The sequence below is a fragment of the Bubalus kerabau genome, chromosome 18, assembly GCF_029407905.1.
Source record: "Bubalus kerabau isolate K-KA32 ecotype Philippines breed swamp buffalo chromosome 18, PCC_UOA_SB_1v2, whole genome shotgun sequence".
NCBI lineage: Eukaryota > Metazoa > Chordata > Mammalia > Artiodactyla > Bovidae > Bubalus > Bubalus kerabau.
In genome coordinates, this window is record NC_073641.1 from 16,061,342 (window position 1) to 16,085,458 (window position 24,117).

A 24,117-nucleotide genomic window follows, 5' to 3' on the forward strand; every position below is an offset into this window, starting at 1 on the left:
AGTCACCCAGCCGTGTTCTATACTCTATCACCTTATATATTTTATTTAGGGAAATTAACCCACCTACTATGATTGTTATACAATTTCTCCAAGAGTAAAAATGTTTCAGTATTCATTTAATTTAATTAGAGGTTGGGACCTACCTTTTGATGCTTATTCAGCAATTGATATACATATGCAATTGGAACTGATATTCATATGTAAATATATCAACCTTGGTGTAGGATTCAGTTTAGAGAAAAAAGGGTATTTCTGAAAGTGTGAACTTGTTCTCAAATTCTTCCAGAAAATGGACCTCTTGCTCTGTCAGTAAGAAATAAAATTTCCTTTTTTTTTTTTCCAAGACAGTACTTTTTATCTTGGTATTCTTAATTCGGATTTCAAAGTCTTTCTTATTCAGGCTGATATTTTAGATGAGAAGTCTATTTGAAAACTCTGCAGAGTCTCCTCCAAGACTAGTTTAACATCTTGAGAGTTTCCCCATACGTGGATTTCTTGTCCCATACTTTAAACACAATATGTGAGAAGTTAATACCTAGCAGATTCAAATTCCCAGGAGCCCACTAAAATAATAAATTCTTTTTTTAAGAGTGGGAATCAAACTTTCAAAATGTGTTATTCCCTGAAGCATATGAGTGCTTTATCAGAGGACTGTATTGTAGAATCTTGAGATTACATTTTTGGAAAGAATATCTTAAGCAGTTGCCATTTTAAGGTAGAGGTTTTCAAGAAACTTTTGGAAAATATCAATAGAGTTTCTATAACTTGACTAAATAGTGTGTTTTCCTAATAGATACTATGAATATTGTCCTTTATAATGCTAGGATTTTCTTTGCATAGTTCTGTCTAAAGAAACTTTAGGCTTCTTTTCTTCTGTCTAAAGTAAGATTTAGACCTAATGAAAATGTTAGTCAGTTGTGTCCGACTCTTTGTGATCCCAGGGACTATAGCCTGCCAGACTCCTCTATCCATGGAATTCTCCAAGCAAGAATACTGCAGTGGGTAGCCATTCCCTTCTCCAGGGGATCTTCCCAACCCAGGGATCGAACCCAGGTAGATTCTTTACTGCAGGATGATTTTTTACTGTCTGAGCCACCAGAGAAGCTCTTATACCTAATAAGAATAATAAAATATTGAGAGTATGGTCAAGAATTACAACATTGTTAGTAATTTCTCAATCATTATCCTAACAATGCTTTTCTGTTTTTTTAATATATTTATCTTTGAATATGAGTATTTTTGATATATAATATTTTAAGAGCGTAGAATATTAATCCTACTGCTTTTAAATAAACTAAGAGAATATGTTTAGGAACATATAGCAAAAAACCATCTCCTGTAGAAAAGGAAGAATAAATTAGTACAAATAGCTTTCTCTTTAAACAGAAACTGAAACTTTGAAAGAAAGAAGAATTTGTAATATGTTGGATTGTAGGACAGGAAAGTTTTATCTTTATATTATGATCCACAGCACATGTTTTTCTTTTCTGGGGTTTTAACTTTCTTCTGGCTCAATAATTCTCCACATGGGATTTAAAGTAGATAAATTAGGTATAATAGATGAATTTTTTAGAGTATTTTAAAAGTCTAATATAAATTTTGTTTCTTTTTCTGCCTGGTGGAGTGAAACACCTTAAAGAGGGGCCCCAGAAGATCCTTCCTTTTTGCTGTGTTCTGTGGGGCATCTCTGTTTGTAGCAGTGATTAACTAGTGAATTCATTATGTTACCATTGTATTTCTGAATTGTGTTTATGTGGCAAAAATTATTTTTAAAAAGTTTTAATTAAGATACAGTTGACAAATAGCATAGTATTAGTTTCAGATGTATAACATAATGATTCAATATTTGTATATATTGCAAAATTATCATGACAATAAATATAGTTACTATATATCACCATAAACAGTTACAATTTTTTTTCTTGTGATATGTGGCATAAGTTCGTACATTTATGCTTTGAGAATAAAATAGCAGTTGGGGAATAATAGCAATAGAGTTGAATGTTGCATAAATGTATCTTTACACTCCAGATTAATATGTTCTTATTGCAAATTTATATATTATAGATATTGTTTCCAGTTTAAATTGAAAACTTAATGTCACTAATGATGCTAGTTTGTTGTTGTTGTTCAATCGCTCAGTTATGTCTGACTCTTTTGCAACCCCATGGATTGCAGCATGCTAGGCTTCCTTGTCCTTCACCATCTCCCGGAGTTTGCTAAAACTCGTGTCCGTTCATTCAGAAATGCCGTCCAACCATCTGATCTTCTGTTGTCCATTCTCCTCCTGCCTTGAGTCTTTCCCAGCATCAGGATCTTTTCCAATGAGTTGGCTGTACTTACCAGGTAGCCTAACTATTGGAGCTTCAGCATCAGCCATTCCAATGAATATTCAGGGTTGATTTCCTTTGGATTGACTGGTTTGATCTCCTGGCTGTCCAAGGCACTCTTAAGAGTCTTCTCCAACACCACAGTTCAAAGGTATCAATTCTTCAGCACTCTCCCTTTTTTATTGTCCAGCTCTCACATCCGTACATGACTGCTGGAAAAACAATAGCTTTGACTATACGAATCTTTGTAGGCAAACTAATGTCTTTGCCTTTTAATACACTATCTAGGTTTGTCCCAGCTTTTCTTCCAAGGAGCAACCGTCTTTTAATTTCATGGCTGCAGTCACCGTCCACAGTGATTTTGGAGCCCAAGAAAATAAAGTCCGCCACTGTTTCCACTGTTACCCCATCTTTTTGCCTTGAAGTGATGAGACCAGATGCCATGATCTTCGTGTTTTGAATGTTGAGTTTTCAGCCAGCTTTTTCACTCTCCTCTTTCATCTTCATTAAGAGGCTCTTTAGTTCCTCTTTGCTTTCTGCCATATGGGTGGTGTCATCTGCATATCTGAGGTTATTGATGTTTCTACTGGCAATCTTGAATCCAGCTTGTGCTTCATCCAACCCGGCATTTCACATGATTACTCTGCATATAAGTTAAACTAGCAGGGTGACAATAGATAGCCTTGACATACTCCTTTCCCAATTTGGAACCAGTCTGTTGTTCATGTCCAGTTCTTTTGCTTCTTGACCTGCATACCGGTTTCTCAGGAGGCAGGTTAGGTGGTCTGGTATTCCCATCTCTTGAAGAATTTCCCACAGTTTGTTGTGATCCACAAAGTCAAAGGCTTTAGCATAATCAATGAAACAGAAGTAGATGGTTTTCTAGAATTTTCTAGCTTTTTCTGTGATCCAACACATATTGGCAATTTGATCTCTGATTCCTCTGCCTTTTGTAAACCCATCTTGAATGTCTGGAAGTTGGTTCACGTACTTTGAAGCCTAGTGTGGAGGATTATGAGCATTACTTTGTTAGTGTGTTAAATGAGTGCAATTATGCAATAGTTTGAACATTCTTTGGTGTTGCTCTTCTTTGGGTTTGGAATGAAAACTGACCTTTTCCAGTCCTGTGGCCACTGCTGAGTTTTCCAAATTTGCTGGCATATTGAGTGTAGCACTTCAACAGCATCATCTTTTAGATTTAAAATAGCTCAGCTGGAATTTCATCACCTCCACTAGCTTTGTTTGTAATGATATTTCCTAAGGCCCTCTTGACTTCACATTCCAGGATGTCTGGCTCTAGGTGAGTAATCACACCATCGTGATTTTCTGGGTCATTAATATCTTTTTTGTATAGTTCTTGTGTGTATTCTTGCCCCCTCTTCTTAATATCTTCTATTTCTGTTAGGTCCATACTGTCTCTGTCTTTTATTGTTCCTATCTTTGCGTGGACTGTTACATTAGTATTCTCTAATTTTCTTGAAGAGATCTCTAGTCTTTCCCATTCTATTACATTCCTTTATTTCTTTGCACCATTCACTTAAAAACACTTTCTTATCTCTCCTTAGTGTTCTCTGGAACTCTGCATTCAGATGGATATATGTTTCCCTTTCTCCTTTGCCTTTCACTTCTCTTTTCTCAGTTGTTTGTAAGGCCTCCTTAGACAACCATTTTGCCTTTTTTGCATTTCTTTTCTTAGGGATGCCTTTGAACACTGCCTCCTGCTAGTTGGTGAGCATATATTAAAAACACCTAAAATATTTCACTATTTTCTCCAAAGTAATCTTTTTTGGCCATTCTGTTCAAACACGTTATTTTGGTATATGTTGGACAGCTTATTTTAAAATCTGATAGATTAATATGTGCATGCATGCTCAGTCACTTCAGTTGTGTCCAACTCTTTGCAACTCCATAGACTGTAGCCTTCCAGGCTCCTCTGTCCATGGGATTCTGCAGTCAAGAATACTAGAGTGGGTTGCCATGCCCTTCTCCAGGAGATTTTCCTGGCCCAAAGATTGAACCCGTAGGTCCCGTGTCTCCTGCATTGCAGGCAGATTCTTTACCCACTGAGCCACCTCGGATGTGTGAACAAAATGAGATATTTTAAATTGCCAGCATTACAGTTAAATGTAATTCTCCTGTGCTGCAGTGGGGTAGTGAGAAGGCATAATCAAGAAGACAGAACAGCTCCAGATAACATCTGAAATACATCAGTTATGGAAATGGCACATAAATAGCAGCATTTGTTCAAAACCAAATTTCCCTTTCATGAAAGTGGGCTACATTGATGAACTGCAAATAACATTGCTAGATTGTTCTTTGGGGATATAATAATTTTAGAAATCACTCCCTGTACATTCCCATAGTCTCTCTTTAAAAAAAAAATACTCTTTATTAGAATATTTCACTAGGTCTAGGAAATTACCTACTCGGCGACTCTGTTAGTTCTAAAGTTTGTGCTATCGTATGTTTTGGGGAGTCATAAACATATGTGTCCTTTCCACATATTCTTTCCTCCTCACTACTCTCTATTAATAGAATGTGTACATTATTTTAAAAAGTCTGATTAAAATGAAGATATACTTAAAAACAAAGATATACTTTATCTATTGAAAAAAGAATTATGAAGACAATATTAAAAATTAATCTGTGAAACAGGTAACCTACCTTCCAAAAGGACCTCCTCTAAAATCCTCATCTCTGATGCTTCAATACCAGCAAGAGACAAGTAATGCTTAATATGGCTTATATACTGTGGGTATTTTTTATGGACAAGTGGATATGATTTTAGTCTCTACTTCTGATCAACTTGCTTTTGCCTTCTTTCCTAGGAAGTGTGTAGAGAGCTCTGGTGTCTCAGCAAAAGCAACCGCTGTGTCACCAACAGTATTCCCGCAGCTGAGGGAACACTCTGTCAAACTGGGAATATTGAAAAGGGGGTAAGCTCAAAAGATTCATTAGCTTTTAACATGTAGACGAAACTGACAAATTTCTGGTTTTGATATTCAGCCACTAGAAAATCATGCATACAAATTAAAATGTGCTTGAGAAGATAGTAATTTTCTAGCCTAATGAATTATCTTGATATCTGCAAATATGCATTGTTCAGGAAAGTATAGTGAGTATTTTCTGAGTCAGTTTCATCTTTCTATATGTATACGTTTGAGCTGTATGTGCACAAAAAAAGCCCAACAGCAGTCTTATTTAATAGAGTCTATTTAGTCATATGGCTGTTTTTTTGCAACAATTTCCAAGAAAATTATGTGATCCTAAAATATATTTTTTAACTATAGTCTAATGAGTCATTTTTAAATTGTAATATGAAAGATCTAATAGTAGAAGAATAATTTATTGAGCATAGAAATGATTGCTGAATAATTTTTAGTATCATCAGCCTAGTTTTCAGAAACCATAATTATTAGAAATTGTTTAAACAGATAAAAATATTTTAGGCTATTCTTGAAATTCTTTAGGAATTGCTATATATGTGATTCTAAAATTTATTGCTATGGACTGAGTTTACAACAGTAACTACACTGTCATCTGTTCTCAGTTCTGACTTCTTCCGTGTTAGTTGGGCTAGTTTCAACAAAGATTATAGTGAAATTCAGCTTGCAATCTGACGTTTAAATGAAAAGAATGAAAGCTTTTGGGCAGCTGTCACAGTTTATTAATCCTTGCTGATGGCTTCATTCAGGACCCATGTCCAAGTGCCATGTTGATGGTTTTTCCATGCTGAGTTTGAAAATGTTGGTAAATTATGCTAAGTGTATAAATTGATAGGGTCATTTTTTAAAGATTAAGAATCTTTTTGTAAAACTTTTGTAAGTAGCCAATAAAAATACTGAGATCTTCACACACTACCAAAAATTCTTTCTGTTTTTTCATAGATGTAATAGAAATATTAGGAACCACATTCTTGAAACAACAGTCTAGGTTTATTCTGGAACCAACAATTCTTGTCAATGACAAGTAGTAATTTACATCGATCTGTACTTAGAAGAAATAACACAACAGTAAAGGGAAAGTCACAGTGAGAATCTGTTTCTTTATTTGCCATTGATTGATTATTATTCTTGTGATCTACACCAGCAGCTCACTTTTTCTATTTGCCTGTAATAATACTATCACTAGACCTGATATCTCTTTTTATTTTAATTTTTAACCCAAAGCATGAAGAACTCATTCTTTTAAACACTTAAGAGCTCTCCTGAAAGCATCTGTAAATTATATGATCACTCTAATTAGGTAAATCACAAGTAGTGGCTATCTGAAAACCCAACACAGTCATCTTTATGGTAAACACAGTTAATCTCTCATAATTTGTGCTTAACAGCAGGGCTCTGAAATACCATATTTTAAAGCTTATGTGCATATAATTGATAGAGATGTCATTTACATATGCATTACAGTTTTGAAGGCTACTTAGAAAATGTTCTAAATAATGTCAAAGCTAACAATATTGAATTTAAATTTAGATTAGCAAATAGAAGGGAAATATAATTATTTCTAAGCATAAGTAAGAATAAGCACAGGCAAGAGAAAGTAAATAAAATGGAGCAAAAATGTATTTGATTTCTAAAGATTCACTTTCTTAATCTAGGCTAATGATTGTCAACTTTTTAATTGTTAAATACTTTGTTCGAATGCATTCTACATAATTCTGTTATGTACATTTGAAAACACTGGAAATGCTTAGGTTAAAAGAACCCCTTGCCTGCCTCCTTACCCTCTCCTTAGAATCTTCTCAGCTTCCAGCAGACTGGCACAACAACTTGCACTCCGTTAAAGTCTATTTAAGAACTTGTAAGTGTTAGCAAAGTTTGCCTACCAAGAGGTCATTAATATTCACAACATTAGAGTGCAGTTTCGTAAAGTCAATACTTTGGATTTCATCATCTCAAATTAATATGTAAAACAAATCTTAGCCGTTCTTCCAAAGTCATGGAAGTTTTTATAGATAGAATAGCCTTAGGAGATTTTTAAATGAATGAATGAAAAAAACAAATAAACATAAAAACTCTTAGAAATAGAAAGGACAGAGTACTAGGAGAAGACTCTCAAAATATCCTTATCATTAATTTTGAATTTATGAAAAAACTTTGAAAGCTAGATCAACTTACATTTTTTTCCAACTTATATTTTTAAGGGAGAAAAGTACAAAGAACTATTCATGTGAGCTGAATTTATTTTATTTTTCACTTACTGCATTTGCCTTGTTATCTGTTTATGAATTTTTATTGTTGTTCTCAAGCTACTTTTTTCCTTAAGAGAGAAGCATGGTGCTATTAACAAATGCAGATTTTCCTCTTAAAGCTATACCTATTTGGGTATTAGGGCTTCCCAGGTGGCACTAGAGGTAAAGAACCCACCTGCCAGTGCAGGTGACATAAGAGACAAAGGTTCAATCCCTGGGTTGGAAGGATCCCTTGGAGGAGGGCATAGCAACCCACTCTAGCATCCTTGCCTGGAGAATGGCTCCTAAGCACAGAGCAGCCTGGCAAGCTGCAGTCCATAGGGTTGCAGAGTTGGACAGGACTGAAGTGACTGGGCATGCACACACATTTGGATAGTAAATAAGAGCCCAGAATTTAATTCAAACCAAAATAGCCATGCAAACAGTAACAAAATTAAAGCAAAGTTTTCAATTGGTCTGATCAGCTTTGTGTATCTAGTCTATATTCGTGCCATCTATAAATAGTTGACATTATCAGTAATAATGATTATAAATGATAATGAATTGTTTTATACTTACAGTGTGCCAAGCACATATTTGTTCTGTTTACTATTGACAAAAATCTTCTACAGTGGGTACTGTTTTAATTCCATTTTACAGATGAAGAAAGAAAGACTTGAAAGCCTAAGATTACATAGCAATTGAATAGTAAAGCTCAGATTCTAGCCCAGGTCTTTCTGATTCCAAAATTGAAAACTGTCCTTCTCTACTGCCTATGATTATACTTTACCTTCAAATGGGAAATTATGTGGAATAAAAGGCGAATTTTCACTGTCATAGGAATGCTGAGTCACTGAGCCTGAAATGGTTTAACAATATGTTTTACCCTTTATTAATAAGTGGATTTTTCATTTATTTACTTGTAACAGTTTGTTATCTCTGGAATCACAATAAAAAGGCCCCTGGACAGAGCATTGAGCTAAATATATATGGTAGTTGGCAAAATAGTGAATTGGCAAAATAATGAATCATTTTAAAGTGAGAGCAAATCTATTTTTACATATTTCATAGAGATAGAGTGAGAATGGAATGAGATACTATCTTGGTGAGCTTTTTGTTGGCTTCCTCAGAGGAATGGTGCTAATATATGTTACAAGAACATCATCATTACTTTTCATTATTATGTGCCAACCTTAGATGGTGGTGGGCAGAAAATTATTTGCCAGACTGTCTTAACTGGTAGTAATGAGCATCACAGACTGTAAGCATGAGTTTGTGTGTCTCAGAAGCATGAATGGTATATCCACAACCTCTGATCTTAATTCTGAATTTCAAAACTACTCTCAGCAGAAGGAACAAGAAAGAACCTATATCCTGTCTAGCCAGCAGGATAAAACCAAAGCTGCTCATAGTTTTTTAAATAAATCTTTTTTTTTAAGTTTGGGGGAGGGGAGAAATATGGCTCAAGTGATAGCATAGACATATCCAGAGGACTGGATCCACAATGATCTCGTCAAACTCTGGCTGCAAAAGATACGGGATCTTTGCCCGGGGGCACAGTTCCACAAATGTTCCATGTAAGTATGGGAACTGTTCCATGCACATTTAGCAGATGGAGTAAGAAATATAGCCAAAAAATTAAAAACTGATCTTTGCGTGAGTCCTGGGGGGTCTGACATCGCTATTACAGCCATTGGATGTTTGCCTGAATAAGCCATTCAAGGGCTGAATAAGAACCATATGGTTTGAATGGATGTGCTCTGGGACAGTAGCATTAACCAAAGGAGGAAATTTGATGAGCCCAGACAGTGCACTGGTACTGTATGTCCATGGGTCACACTCCTACAAATCAGTCAGTGTAACTTGCAGTAAAAGAGTTTTCGTTAGACATGCCATCAGCAATAGCCCTTTGGACAGAACTCGGAGGGATGCCATATTTGATGAGATAGTAAACAAAAATCTGCACTATAAAAATTCTGATAGTAGTGTTGGCATTGTTACTAAACTGGATATTAAGGATAATCAAAACCCAGCTCTTGTAAGCTCTGATGATGACCACAAAGAACATTTCATATACTTGGTTTATTGCCAAAAGATTAATTTAATGATTCTACAAGACCCAATTAGAGACACAGTGCAGAATTTAGGCTTACATGTATATGACATTGATTCCTAATATTTTTGCATGGTAAACATAAGACTAGATTAGAATTATTACATGTCCTTTTAAAGCACTGTCTATATAATAGGACATTTGCAGCCTTAGATCTTCATTCTCTTAGAGTAGAATTTAATATGTTTTGACTGTGTCCCAAACTATAAACACAGGAAGTGAAGAAAGAATAACTCTTCCAATTGCTCTAGAAATTTGAATAGTATGGGATGACAAGTTCAGATTTAGAATTTGGGCTGAAATAAACTTTAGCATTCCCACACCTGCACAGCAAAAGATAAGCCTTCTAATAACACTGTGCTCCAACTCTAAGCTTTTCTGATTTGGGAAGAATGTTCTATATTGAATCACCAATATCACATCCTTTAAAATCTTAGGATTTCCTTAGAATTATCTTATTCCAGATGCTGACTAGATCCAGTGCTGGCTATGGTACAAGATCTACCATAATTACATCCTAAAATATGTCTAGTTTAAAAAAATTATTTTAAAATACTGTGTGTATACTTATTTTGAATTTTACTTTGTAGAATTCTGACAAATTTTCAAAGTTAGATTGTTTGATTTATAATATTAATAAAATTCAGTGGCTTAACAGAAAGAAATGTTTAATGATGAATAAATGTTTCTTAAGAAAAATTTTAAAGCCTCACTGGAATATATCATCTTTCTAGATAGTTTTAAAGACATATTTCTTTTATTTAGAAGGAATGTGAAAAGCAAGAATGAGCAATACGAGATTTTATGTTTGGAATGTGATAGTTTCACTTCTTTCACCTTTCTGAATCTGGTTAAACACACCTGAATTAGTGAAAAGAAGGCCAAATTTATCTACTTTATCTGGATAGTTTAGGCTAAAGTAATATGACTGATATTTAGAATAGTACAAAATCACTAGATTGGATATAACCCTTGAGAATAAAAATTAAAAACTAGTTTCCCTCTGAATATTTAACTTTTCTAGTTTAAGAAATGAAGTAAAATTCTATGCCTGTGGAAATAGAACTTTTACAGTTTTGGCATCTTCAGGTTAAAAAAGGATAAAAATAGAAAATACAAAATTCAGAATTCTCACCTTTACTGTGCTTATAGAATTTGTATAAAGTTTATTTGGTGTAAACTAATTATATTAATTATGACTTCTATTTAATCTTAGCACAGGTTGATTAATATCATCATCTAGAAAATTAGCTCAAATAACTTGATCCACGTGAAGTTCCTTATAGGTTTCTTAAAAAACTTATTAAGTTAAATGAGTTTCTTCTCTTAAAATCATGTACTACATTAAGATACATAATACTACCAGACGGAGAGGTAGCAAAAATTCCAGAGATCCTTTCCTATAAACACAAGGTTGAGAGGAAAGTAAACATGCACAAAAGAACATTTTGCCAGAGAGCCAAGTTAAACAAGTCGTTTGATCAATTTTTAACTTCTTTGAAGGTATGTCTGTATAGAACTAATTTCTGTGAGTGAGTAAGTGAAGTTGCCCAGTCGTGTCCGACTCTTTGCGACCCCGTGGACTGTAGCCTACCAGGCTCCTCCGTCCAGGGGATTCTCCAGGCAAGAATACTGGAGTAGGTTGCCATTTCCTTCTCCAGGGGATCTTCCCAGCCCAGGGATCGAACCCAGGTCTCCCGCATTGCAGGCAGACGCTTTAACCTCTGAGCCACCAGGGAAGCCCTTTCTGTAGTCATCCTAATCCAAACCATATTATAATCAAAAACTGGAATTAGACCCCACTTTGTAGTTAGGGAAACTAAAGAAAAGAAACAAAGGACTTGCTTTGGACCAAAGAAGGATGTTGCTAAAATGAGAACTGAAATTTGTAACAGGCTACACACAGACTTCCGTGGTGGGCTTCCCTGGTGGCTCAGATGGTAAAGAATCCGCCTGCAATATGAGAGACCTGGGTTTGATCCCTGTGTTGGGAAGATCCCCTGGAGGAGGCATGGCAACCCACTCCAGTATTCTTACCTGAAGAATCCCCATGGACAGAGGAGCCAAGAAAATGTTTGGGCTTCCCTGGTGGGATCAGAAAGTAAAGAATCTGCCTGCAATGCGGGAGACCTGGGTTCGATCCCTCAGTTGGGAAGATTCCCTGGAGAAGGGAATAGCTATTCACTCCAGTAATTCAGGCCAGGCCTGGAGAATTCCATGGGGTCGCAAAGAGTCAGACATGACTGAGCAACTTTGAGCTTCCCTGGTAGCTTAGCTGTTAAAGAATCCTCCTGCAATGCAGGAGACCCTGGTGGTATTTCTGGGTCAGGAATTTTCCCTGGTGAAGGGATAGGCTACCCACCCCAGTATTCTTGGGCTTCCCTGGTGGCTCAGATGGTAAAGAATCCACCTGCAATGCAGGAGACGTGGGTTCAATCCGTGGGACTGATCCCCTGGAGATCCCCTGGAGGAGGGCATGACAACCCACTCCAGTATTCTTGCCATGGAGAATCCCCATGGACAGAGGAGACTGGTGGGCTACAGTCCATGGGGTAGCAAAGAACCTGACACGACTGAGTGACTAAAATCAACACACTGACTGAAGACTTATTAATTATTAAACTAGACACTAGTCTCTTGTCAACTGCTAAATGGCTGATACTTATATTATTATTATGAATTCTTCATTCTTTGCCCATTAATTTATGTTATTTAACTTTATGATATAATTGTCTATTATGTTATGACTCTGTAGAATAGATATAATCAATAGCATGAATTTTCATGATAAAAGGTTTTAGCACACCACTTACAGAATACTACTGCTGTGTATATATTAATTAACGGTAAGAACTGAGCAACATTTTACAAACTGAATATTTGTATTTATCTTGTACCTTAAGTGTACATTTTAAGAGGAAAACAGGAGAATTTATGTGATTTCTTTCCCCATGCTGTATTTTGTGAGCATCTAAAAAACATGTAAAACAATATTATTTAATACTTTAGAACCTACATCTTTCAGTGTTTTTGTGGCCTTCACAATTTCATGCCCTAAAAAATGCACAAAGTGGAATTTTTTCCTGTACTAATTATAAGAATATTCAAGGAGGTATGAAAAAACATGTATATGTATATATATATATATACACACTTGCAGCTAATTGAATTTTTAAAAAATCTCTAGTGTTATTTTGTATTTTATGTAGTAAAAACAGTTCAATAAAATATATTAGCATATTCTTTAATGTCTTCGGATATATAGTCCTACACTTCCAATTGATTTTTCCCTACATTTTTTATATGTATTTGGACAGCAAATCCTTTTTTCTCAGTAAGTGATCTTGGGCAAGTCAACCTTCTTAAGATTCTAGTTGCCTCATATAAAAAAACGAAGTGCTTAGACCACATAAATTCTAAAATCTCTTTGAGCTTTAAGTGCAGCTCTGTGATTATATAAGATAAATGTAAAATCAAATTTTTTTTTTTTTCATTTCATACATGATATTTTACATGTTTCAATGCCATTCTCCCAAATCTTCCCACCCTCTCCCTCTCCCAGAGTCCATAAGACTGTTCTATACATCAGTGTCTCTTTTGCTGTCTCGTACACAGGGTTATTGTTACCATCTTTCTAAATTCCATATATATGCATTAGTATACTGTATTGGTGTTTATTTGAAATCAGTAATGCTAAGTTTCCGACTTAAAAAATACACAAATTTTAATATTTGGAATTTTTAAGTGTTCAGTCAGTTTAGTCACTCTGTCATGTCTGACTCTTTGTGACCCCATGGACTGCAGTACACTGGACTTCCCTGTCCATCACAAACTCCCGGAGCTTACTCAAGCTCATGTCTATTGAGTCGGTGATGTCATCCACCCATCTCATCCTCTTTCGTCCCCTTCTCCTCCCGCCTTCAATCAGTCCCAGCATCAAGGTCTTTTCAAATGAGTTAGTTATTCACATCAGGTGGCCAAAGTATTGGGGTTTCAGCTTCAGCATCAGTCCTTCCAAACCGCGGCGGGGGAAGAACAGTAATTGCTGGTTAATACTACATTACTCAGTTACTCTCATAGGAAAATAGATGATGCATAAATATTCTTATACGTAGCTACTTGCAATAACATTTATAATACCAAAAATGTAAAACCAGAGGATATTTGGTTCACTGTTATGATTTTTATATAGATGAAGATCTAACACAATTGATATACCATTATACCAACTGGTTGGTCTTCAAGATCACTTAGGTAAATCATAAGCTGGCACCTTGAACATTCTCCTCTCACATGTACATAATTAGCAGCCCTGCTTCCCGAGTTGGTACTGTATTATCGGTTCAGCCAACTACCTCTGCTTCATCATTTTAGACAGATGGTTTTTTTCTCTTCATAATACTTCTTAATTGCCCAAAACTCTTTTATCTTTTTTAATGCACTACTTTAACATTTATTCAATTTAGGATCAGAATGTTTGGCCTTACATAGTCAACCAAATTTTAACTTCCTCTTGCCTAATTTTTTATGGACAAATGATAATTCCTTTGCAGTTTTCTTAAAAAGTCTTTATGTTGTTACAATTACTGAAACATTCTCTGCCAACTACCAAGGATGCAAAGATGAATTTGACTTTCTTTACTCTCCAGTATCTCCAGTTCCTTCTTAACATATAGTAACCAAAATGGGACACAGAATTCAATAATTTAACTAATGTATTCATTCAATAAAGTTTTGTTAAATATCCACTGGGCACTATTCTAGACATTCAGCATTTTCAGTTAGAACATTCTGTGATGATAGGAATGTTCTGTATCTACTCTGTCAAGTATCATAGCCACTAGACACATGTGGCTATGGAGTCCTAGAAGGGGTCTCAGGAACTGAATTTTCAATTTTAATTAATTTAAATTTGAATAGCCACATGAGGCTCTTAAGGCTTTTGTATACCAAAGAGAGGAGACAATAAAAGTAATAAAAAAATTTTTTGAAAAATAAGTTATTGCTGTTAGTGGCTAAGTCGTGTCTGACTCTTTGCAACTCCATGGACTGTAGCATGCCACGCTTCCCTGTCCTTCACTATCTCCCGGATTTTGCTCAAGTTCATGTCCATTGAATCAGTGATGCTGTCTAACCCATCTCATCTTTCTGCCATGGGTAATTTAAATGAGTGGTAAAGGGGATTAAAACAGGAAGATGTAATCTCTGTACATGCTGGAGTAGGAGGAGGGGAGGGCGGCAGGGGTAGTGAGGTACAGCCACTTCATAATAAGAGTGGTCAAGGAAAGATGGCCCCCCTCTTTGAATAACACTTGACCTGAGACCAAATGATGAGAAGACTACAATAGAAGGAATCAGAAGAGTATTTCTAGGAGGACCAGCAAATCCAAGTACCCTGAGCAGAGAACAAGTTTAGTGTATTGCGGAACAGAAAGAAAGCTGGTGTGTGTCTGGAGCATTCTGTACCAGAAAGAGAATGAGGCTGGAGAGGGAGACAGGGGCTAGGTCACAAAGGTCACTGTTGACCACAGGGGAAGAGGAAGCCATTACAGTCTTTTGAGGAAAACAGTAACATGATACCACAGTATGTTTTAAAAGAGCTCTCTGATAGATAGAACAAAGTAAGGCAGGAGGCCCAGGTAACAAGCTATTCCATTTGCCAGTTTGGTCTAGAGTGATAGCAGTACAAATGGTCAAAGTGAAATAATTCTGGATATATAGAATTAATATAATAAATTGATTACTTTTAAAATATGACATGTCATAAACCCTTTACATTTTAATATAAAGTCTAACATTGCTGACAGTTACTCAACTCTGATAATGTTCACTACTGTTATTCATCATATAAACAAAGAACTTTCATAACATCATGTAAACAAAGAACTTTCATAACATCAGCATGCTGCTTAGTCACTCAGTCGTGTCCAACTCTTTGTGACCCGATGAACAGTAGCCCACCAGGCTCCTCTGTCCATGGGATTCTCCAGGCAAGAATACTGGAGTGGGTTTCCATTTCCTTCTCCAGGCATCAGCATGGTTCATCAAATTTTGATAACTCAGAAAAATGCGCTAATAAAAGCCTTGCGTAGTGCTTGGTTTTTTTAAAAACGGCTTTCATTTTTACCATATTCTGCAAATAAGATTTATCACGTTAGAGTTATGAGCTGATTATGTGATGTCTACATCTCGATAAATTATTCCTGGCTTTCTACTTATGTGCAGTATGTGTGGTTTATTGCAGAGAGTAAAGCTGAGAAGAATTCCAATACACATGTTCATGTAAGGGCTATACACATGGCTAGTCAGTGTATATAAGGGTTTTTTTGTACCCTGTCCCTAGTGTCTTGGCATTACTTTTATTATGTCTGCAGTACTCATGTAGATGAAATGCCACAACACATTCTTTTACTATTGTAGCCTCAATCGGCCTTTTTTTTTTTTTTTTTTTTTTTAAGAGAAAGCAATTACCATCATAAAAATTCCTTACTGGGGAACTTTCCATATTGCGTTATCATTCCATGAGTCTAATAATAGTGGAATATAAAGAAAAAAATGTTATAATACTAAAATATCTAAAAAAGGCTTTTGAGGTCTCTCTAATAAGAAAACACCAAAAGTCTGGAGGAGGAGAAAGAAGGAAAAAAAGAAGTAAAGTCAAGTTTTTTAGACGCCTGGTATTTGTTAGAGATTTATAAATCATTGCTTAGCTAATTTGCAAATCACATGCACCTTTACTAATGTCTAAACACAGTTAAAGAACTCTCAGTCTGTTATCTATGGGGAGAATGCTAATGCCTGTAATTGGTCATTGCCTGACCCTTATGTATTTATTTCTATCCTGGTAGCCCTGTCTGCCTAAAAGCTAATTCTGTGTTTTCTGTGAAATCTTGCAGTGGTGTTATCAGGGAGATTGTGTTCCTTTTGGCACTTGGCCCCAGAGCATAGATGGGGGCTGGGGTCCCTGGTCACTATGGGGAGAGTGCAGCAGGACCTGCGGGGGAGGCGTCTCCTCATCCCTAAGACACTGTGACAGTCCAGCGTAAGTAGCTAAAGTAAGCCGGAGCCAACAAAAAGACACAGTTGGAAATGATTCAAAGCTGTGGTTTCACATGTTATCTGTAAAAACGTTTCTCCAGTGAGCCAAGTGCTTTCTTCAGAACAAGCAATAGGCACAGGAAAGTGGAGGAGCCTTGTTAGACAGACTTTCTTTTTCTTCTTTTCACCTTACTATGTAACTAAAAAAAAAAGAAAAGCATTGTGTATCTATCCCAGGTACAGCCAGACTTTTCATCTAGTAATAATCAGATAGATTTCCTCCTCCAAAAACTACTGAATTATGGATGAAACCAGGTCTGGTCTTAGCTACATTACCATTATTCCCAGGAAACCTAAGGTCTTTTCACATGTCACATAAAATTATTACTGCTACATTAGTATTAAAAAGACCAATGAGAGCACTTCAAGGGTTGAAATGCCTTGATTCGCATCACAAATCACAATGAAAAGAATACTACCCATGTGTTAAAATAGTTTCCATTCACATGCCCCCATTAATCATCTTCCGGAACTGCCACCACTTTTCTCCTCATGACTGTTTTATGCAGGTCAGACTGCTCCTCTCCCACCACTCTTTCTCTAGCCAGAGTCCCCCTGGCATAAAGCCAGCCCATCCTTATTCCTTGCTAAGCTGTATTGCTTCTCCCTCCCACCAGTGCCCATTACAGGTGGATGATTTCTCTACTTGGTCTTTTGTGCCCTACCAGAGACTAAACTGCTCCTTAGCTGCTTCATGTCAAGTGCTCCCATTTTTGTCTAGAACTCAGGTTAAGGACCTTCTTTGTTGACAATATTTGGTGCAAAATGATGTTACGATATCACCTCTGCTTTTTCCCCCTGCTGGGGTAAAAAAATGGTCTATTTTAATTTTTTCCTATTTTAACTTAGTAACCCTGTCTTTGGTTCCTCCCTCTAAATGTGTCTTCTTTTTTTCTTCTTTTTCAGTTTGAAATTGTTTCCCTTTGTATTACTTCTGTTTTTTCATTCCGTTAAACAGAGCTCACTGTCAGCCATTCATAAACGCAGTGCCACCACTATTCCCACTACCTTGTTTTTCTCTGACCCCCATTTCTCCCATCCTGGCTCAGGCTGGGCCATTTCTTTCCCTTGTTTGAAGTCAGCATTCACTGGCATTCAAAATATATTCAAAGTGTAACTTTAATTATCTCATTTGTAATTAATATCAATGAGATAATTGATAATGTAATAAATTGATAATAGTTATCAGTGAACCAAAATTATACTTGAGACTTGATCTTTTTAAAACAAGTACAGAATAATGAAGTTCAGCTCCAAGCTACTGTAATTTAATAACCAAAAGTATAAAACCCTATGGTAATAAATAATATACCAAAATACTTAAGAGAATGACTTGGACCACTTTTGAAACAACAAGTTAGTTTTTTCCATTCAAATATTACATGCCAAAGTAATAGCATATGACTTTCTCTAATGTTAAATACTCCAGAAATTGATTTATGTAAAACAAGTATTTGACACCCTAATTGAATGTACTATAAAGTATCTATATAATACAAGCCTATCTGATGTTTAGATTTAATTCTTTTAAACTTTATGTAATATTTGAAATGAGATAGAAATTTATTTCTACATTATATACTCTGAACTGAAGCTATTTCCAGAAAGTTATTTAGTGTCTTCTCCTTATTTCTAGTCTGTAAAAACAAACTTCCCACTTCCTACTTGATAAACATACAGTATCAGATTATGTGTTTTGTTGAATACGATTAAAATGGCTTTTCATTATAAATGATTTTTAAACTCATTGTGTTGAACTGAATACCTGTTTACTATGTTAATTAGAAAGTACATTGATTTAATCACATTTTCTTAAGAATGTATGTATCATCACAATTAATAGCCTTATAAAATTACTCATAGTAAATTGTCTTAATTTTTAACAACCATAATCATTATTGCTATCACCATGATTATTATTTTAATAACTAATAAAATGACAAATTTTTTATTTTCTTAAATGTCAATATGTTTTCATCAAACAATTTATGTACTCTTTATGTGGTTAGATATATTATATTCACATGTTAAACAAAATGTGTTTTCAGACCTTCAGGAGGTGGAAAATATTGCCTTGGGGAAAGGAAACGGTATCGCTCCTGCAACACAGATGTAAGTAAAACCAAATTCTGCTATGAAAAGTTAGCTTACATTTCCCCTAGAGCACGGAAATTTTTTAAACTGTGAGCTAGTTTGATCAGAAATCCATGTGTGTGAGGGTCACATGAATTTTTGAAATTGGATGGAACCAGCCTTTTAGGTCCATCAATTCCATTGACAAGAGTCAGAGGAAGCTCCAGCACTAGGAACAAATATGCTCTCCTGAAAAGGAATCAAGATAGAGACACACATACCCTGAACTTCCTTAGCCCCTCATTACTCACAACCTTGCCACCATTATCTTTCTTGAGTTCAAGAAATAAGGATTAATCTTATTATGGCCTTTATTCCATTTTATGTTTGCCACTTCAAGAAGTCCCAGACTTCCACATCATTCCTCATCTCTTTCCATTCAATTCCATAAGTCTTTGCATATCCCTGCTGTTTCCTATCCCTTCCCAACCACTGAAACTCTTCTGTGCCCCCAGAAACTCGTAATTCATCATCAGCACAATCCCTTATATCTTGAAGTCTCTGAATTTTCTTTCCTTTTACCTTATTGTTCTAATGGAAACTGGCTTTCCTCTGAAGATACTGCTTCCTTTGCAGGCCTCTAAAGTTAAGGACTTGTATTTTCTCCCCTAGCCCATGAATGACTGGGCCTGGAAGTGAATTGACTGTCTTCTTTATATCTTATTGCTACTGCTACTGCTAAGTCATTTCAGTCGTGTCCGACTCTGTGTGACCCCATAGACGGCAGCCCACCAGGATCCCCCGTCCCTGGGATTCTCCAGGCAAGAACACTGGAGTGGGTTGCCATTTCCTTCTCCAACGCAGGAAAATGAAAAGTGAAAGTGAAGTCGCTCAGTCATGTCCGACTCTTAGCGACCCCATGAACTACAACCTACCAGGCTCCTCCATCCATGGGATTTTCCAGGCAAGAGTACTGGAGTGGGGTGCCATTGCCTTCTCCGTTATAGCTTATTAGTGTGTGTTAATTGCTCAGTCGTGTCCAACTCTCTGTGACCCTATGGACTGTAGCCCACCAGGCTCCTCTGTCCATGAGATTCTCCAGGCAAGAATACGGGAGTGGGTTTCCATTTCCTGCTCCAGGGGATCTTCCCCACCCAGGGATCGAACCTGTGTCTGTTGCATCTCCTGCATTGCAGGTGGATTCTTTCCCACTGTGCCACCAGGGAAGTCCATACCCAGACATTATATCTTATTACTCCTTCCTTTCTCCCATCTAAAAACCACAGCTTTTAATTTGTTATCATATCATGAGACTATTACCCACATTCCCACACTGTTCCTCATTCATATGCTCTTCTGTGTTTCCTGTGTCTCCTGCATAGCAAGTGGATTCTTTACCACTGAACCATCAGGGAAGTTGTCCCCTATCTTTCCCTGGATTATTCTAAATAGCTTTTTCAGTGAATTTTCCTGATATTACTCTTGCTCCCTACAGTGCTCAATATAAGAGGCAGAGTTTCAGTGTATTTTACTCAACACTTTTCAGAGGCTCTCTGTTTTACTTAAATCCAAACTCATACAGAGGTCTGCAAGGCCTGCACAGTCTGGCCTTCTATTACTTCTCTGAACTCATCTTTTACTGTTTTCCTCTTTATTCACCCTGCTGCAGGCACACGGTCTCCCTCCTTGTATATGCCAGGCATGCTCCCACCTTAGGGCTTTTGCACTGGCTGTTCTCTTTGCCTTGTATACTCTTCCAACCCAGATATCTACATCACTAACTCCCTTACCTCACCTTTACTCAACTGATCATCTTCTCAGTGAGGCCTAATCTGAATACTGAATTTAAAATTGCAACCCTCCCTTCTCCCTACAACCCTGGGATTCCTAATCTTCCTTACCCTACTCTATTTCTCCTCATATTATTGCTAACACACTCTTATTTATAGCTTATGATATTTAGTTCTATTAATTTATTTTTAATAATACATGTAGCTTCAATTTAATAATTATATGTAGCTTCAATTACAATGATTGTATTAAATTTCCAGCATTAATTAACAAGTAATTGAGTGCCTACTTTTATCAGACAGTGCTAGAGTGAAAGAGTTTATGCCTTCAAGAATTTTATCATTTCTTAGGAAGTCACAGAAAATCACAAGGCAGGGTGATAAGTGATATGATAGAATAAGTATGGAATGCTATAAAATCATGTGGAATTGGCACATAGCCTAGTTAGGGAGTTAAGGATTTCTTCCTATAGGAAGCTAAATACCTGAAGGACAAATTGGAAAAGAAAAGAAGGAAGAGACATTGAGAGCTTTCTAGGCACAAATAAAATTAAGTTCAGGTTAAAATTTAGTCTCAGATTTATGCTTTAGATGAAAATGGGTTAGAGAAAGGTGAGACTACAACATAACAGCAAACAAACCAAGGAAATTTGAGGATACTGGTGAGTCATGCACTGTACACTAGGGAATGACAGTGGAGTCTATAAAGAGGGCGAGCAGGGAGAAAGTTAGATATCTAACTTTGAAAAATCCATAAAAATTAAAGAACCAGGGTTGCAGGATAAACAGGGTAAAAGAGATAGCAAGTCAGGGGATCCAAGAATGGAATGTATTAATATTTCAATTTAAGATGTGAGAAGTGAGACTGTTCTCATTGAGGTCAGATCTAGAGTGTGGTCGTGAGAGTGCATGCTCAATGTTGAATGGAGGTCAAGGAGTTCAAGGACTGTTAAGGGTAGGGAGTTTGGGGAGTCTTCTATGTGGGTGACATTAGGACTTGGAGCATATAGTGAAACTGTGAAGTAGGTATGAAGCTCTTTAACCAATGACAGGAAATGGTCATCATGAGGTTAGTAAAAAGCAATGATGAAACCAAATAGTGATTTGGATGAATAAAATAAATCTCGGAAAATAGAGGTTTTATGCGTGAGAAGAAGGGAGTCCTACTGTATATTAGACTGTGTTAGGTAGGAGTGTGAAAGCCAAACCCACCTCTCAATCCCCATCTATTTCTGTTATGTAGTTGTAGAGGTGGGCCCACATTTTGGGCCTAATAACACAAGTGCTATATAACATGAATAATGTATGGTAGGTAATAAAAAAAATAGATAAAGACATGCCAGACACACATGCCAAGCTTGTTTCATTTTACCCATATTTTATATGCTCAGATTTTTTATAAAGCTTACTATTGGTCACTTTACATTTCTTTTAGTATCTTTGTCTTCTGGTTCAGCTTTCAGCAAATGTTAAGGAAATATATTTAACACACACACACACACACACATATATATATATATATCATGGATATGCAAATAAATGTTTTTTCATTAACCTTGTCTCTACTAGGTCAGAATTTGAGACAATTAAATTACCACACCAAAATTTATTTTCATGCTATCCAAGTTAATAAAGCTATCTGAGCATAAATTGTACAAGCTGGAGCCTTTTAAAATTTAATCTAATACATGAAAATTTAAACTTTCTAGACACATAATCTAGCCCAGCATTGTCCAAGAGTATGTTCCTCAATGATGGATATATTCTATATATGCACTGTCCAATGCATAGTCAAATTAGCTGTTGAGCACTTGAAATTCATCTAGTGCAACAGAAGAACAGAATCTTTAATTAATTTAATTTAAATAGCCACATGTGGCTAGTGACAGCTGTATTGGACAGCACAAAGCTAGTCTAGCTTTGCAGTAGAAAACTAATTATTATAAAGAAGATTGTATTTGTTATTCCCAAATTTCTAATTTATCCTTCTCCCTTCTTCTTTTGCTAACCTTAAGGTTTTTTTCTATGTCTGTTGAGTCTACTTTTGTTTTGAAGGACCTACTGTATAGAACAGAAGATTATATTCAATATCTTGTAATAACCTATAATGAAAAAGAATCTGAAGTATATATATATAGATAGATAGATAGATAGATAGATATAACTGAATCACTTTGCTCTATAGCTAAAGCATTGTAAATATAATATTAAAAAAACAAAAAGACTATAAATAGTATGTATAAAATTCTTTAATCAAATCAATCTTAGTTCATTTTAGAAACAAATGTGAAACTTCTGTTTTTTGTAATGACATTACTGTGACAGAAAAATTGTTTTAGATTGCTGAATAAGATTTTTTTTTAACATTTTAAAATCAGCAAAGAGCTGACCAGATAGTAAGGAAAATATCCTAAGGTCATATTTTTTTAAAGGAAACTGAAAAGCATCAAAAAGGGAGCAACGGAACAACTAAGGTACTTTCCCCTGACAATATTCAGAGGAAGAGAACAGATAAAATACTCCCATGTGTCTTTCTTAAGTATATGACAAGTTTTTACCAAAGCTTCTTCCCTGCTTCTTCAGCAGACTTCCTTCTTGTTTTGTTGGTCAAGACGCCACATGCCCACCCTTAACCCAGTCACAAGCAAAAGGAACGATATTACCATATTGGTTTCAGCTAATCCAGATAAGTCCTTAAAATGGGGTTAGAGTCATCTTCTCTGAGAAGTAGATTCCTGAGAAAAAATTAGAATTCTGTTTAGAAAAGAGAGAGGAGCCAGAGATCAAATAGCGAACATTCGCAGGATCATAGAGAAAGGGAATTCCAGAAAAACACCTGCTTCTTCTTCATTGACTACACTAAAGCCTTTTACTGTGTGGACCATAACAAACTGTGAAAACTCTTTAAGAGATGGTAATATGAGACCATCTTACCTGTCTCCTGAGAAACCTGTATGAGGGTCAAGAACAGTTAGAACCAAACATGGAACGACTGACTGGTTCAAAATTGAGAAAGGAGTACAACAAAGCTGCATATTGTCACCCTGTCTATTTAACTTATATGCAGAGCACCTTATGCCGAATGCCAGGCTGGATGAGTTACAAGCTGGAGTCAAAATTTGCCAGGAAAAATATCAACAACCTCAGATATGCATATACCACTCTAATGGCAGAAAGTGAAGAGGAACTAAAGAGCCTCTTGATGAAGATGAAAGAGGAGAGTGAAAAAGCTGGCTTAAAACTCAATATTAAAAAAACTAAGATCCTGGCATCCAGTCCCATCACTTCATGGCAAATAGAAGGAGAAAAGGTGGAAGCAGTGACAGATTTCCTCTTATTGGGCTCTAAAATCACTGTGGATGGTGACTGCAGCCATGAACTTAGAAGATGGTTGCTTCTTGGAAGGAAAACTCTGACAAACCTAGACAGTGTATTAAAAAGTTAAAGGCATCACTTTGCCAACAAAAGTCCATATAGTCAAGGCTATGGTCTTTCCCTGGTGGCTTAGTGGTAAAGAATCTGTCTGCCAAGCAGAAAACT

At 36.1% G+C, this 24,117-nt stretch overlaps 2 protein-coding genes across 2 annotated transcripts in view; one reads left to right on the plus strand and one right to left on the minus strand.

Moving 5' to 3' along the window:
- PPWD1 (peptidylprolyl isomerase domain and WD repeat containing 1) overlaps nt 1–24,117 on the minus strand; it is a 284,360-nt gene that overhangs the window by 231,893 nt on the left and 28,350 nt on the right. The gene's annotated exons all lie outside the window — the stretch shown is intronic.
- ADAMTS6 (ADAM metallopeptidase with thrombospondin type 1 motif 6) overlaps nt 1–24,117 on the plus strand; it is a 274,203-nt gene that overhangs the window by 153,600 nt on the left and 96,486 nt on the right. The window contains exons 11-13 of the mRNA XM_055554447.1: nt 5,159–5,266; nt 16,513–16,658; nt 18,763–18,826. Coding sequence (XP_055410422.1) covers nt 5,159–5,266; nt 16,513–16,658; nt 18,763–18,826 — 318 coding nt within the window. The remainder of the gene's footprint in view (nt 1–5,158; nt 5,267–16,512; nt 16,659–18,762; nt 18,827–24,117) is intronic.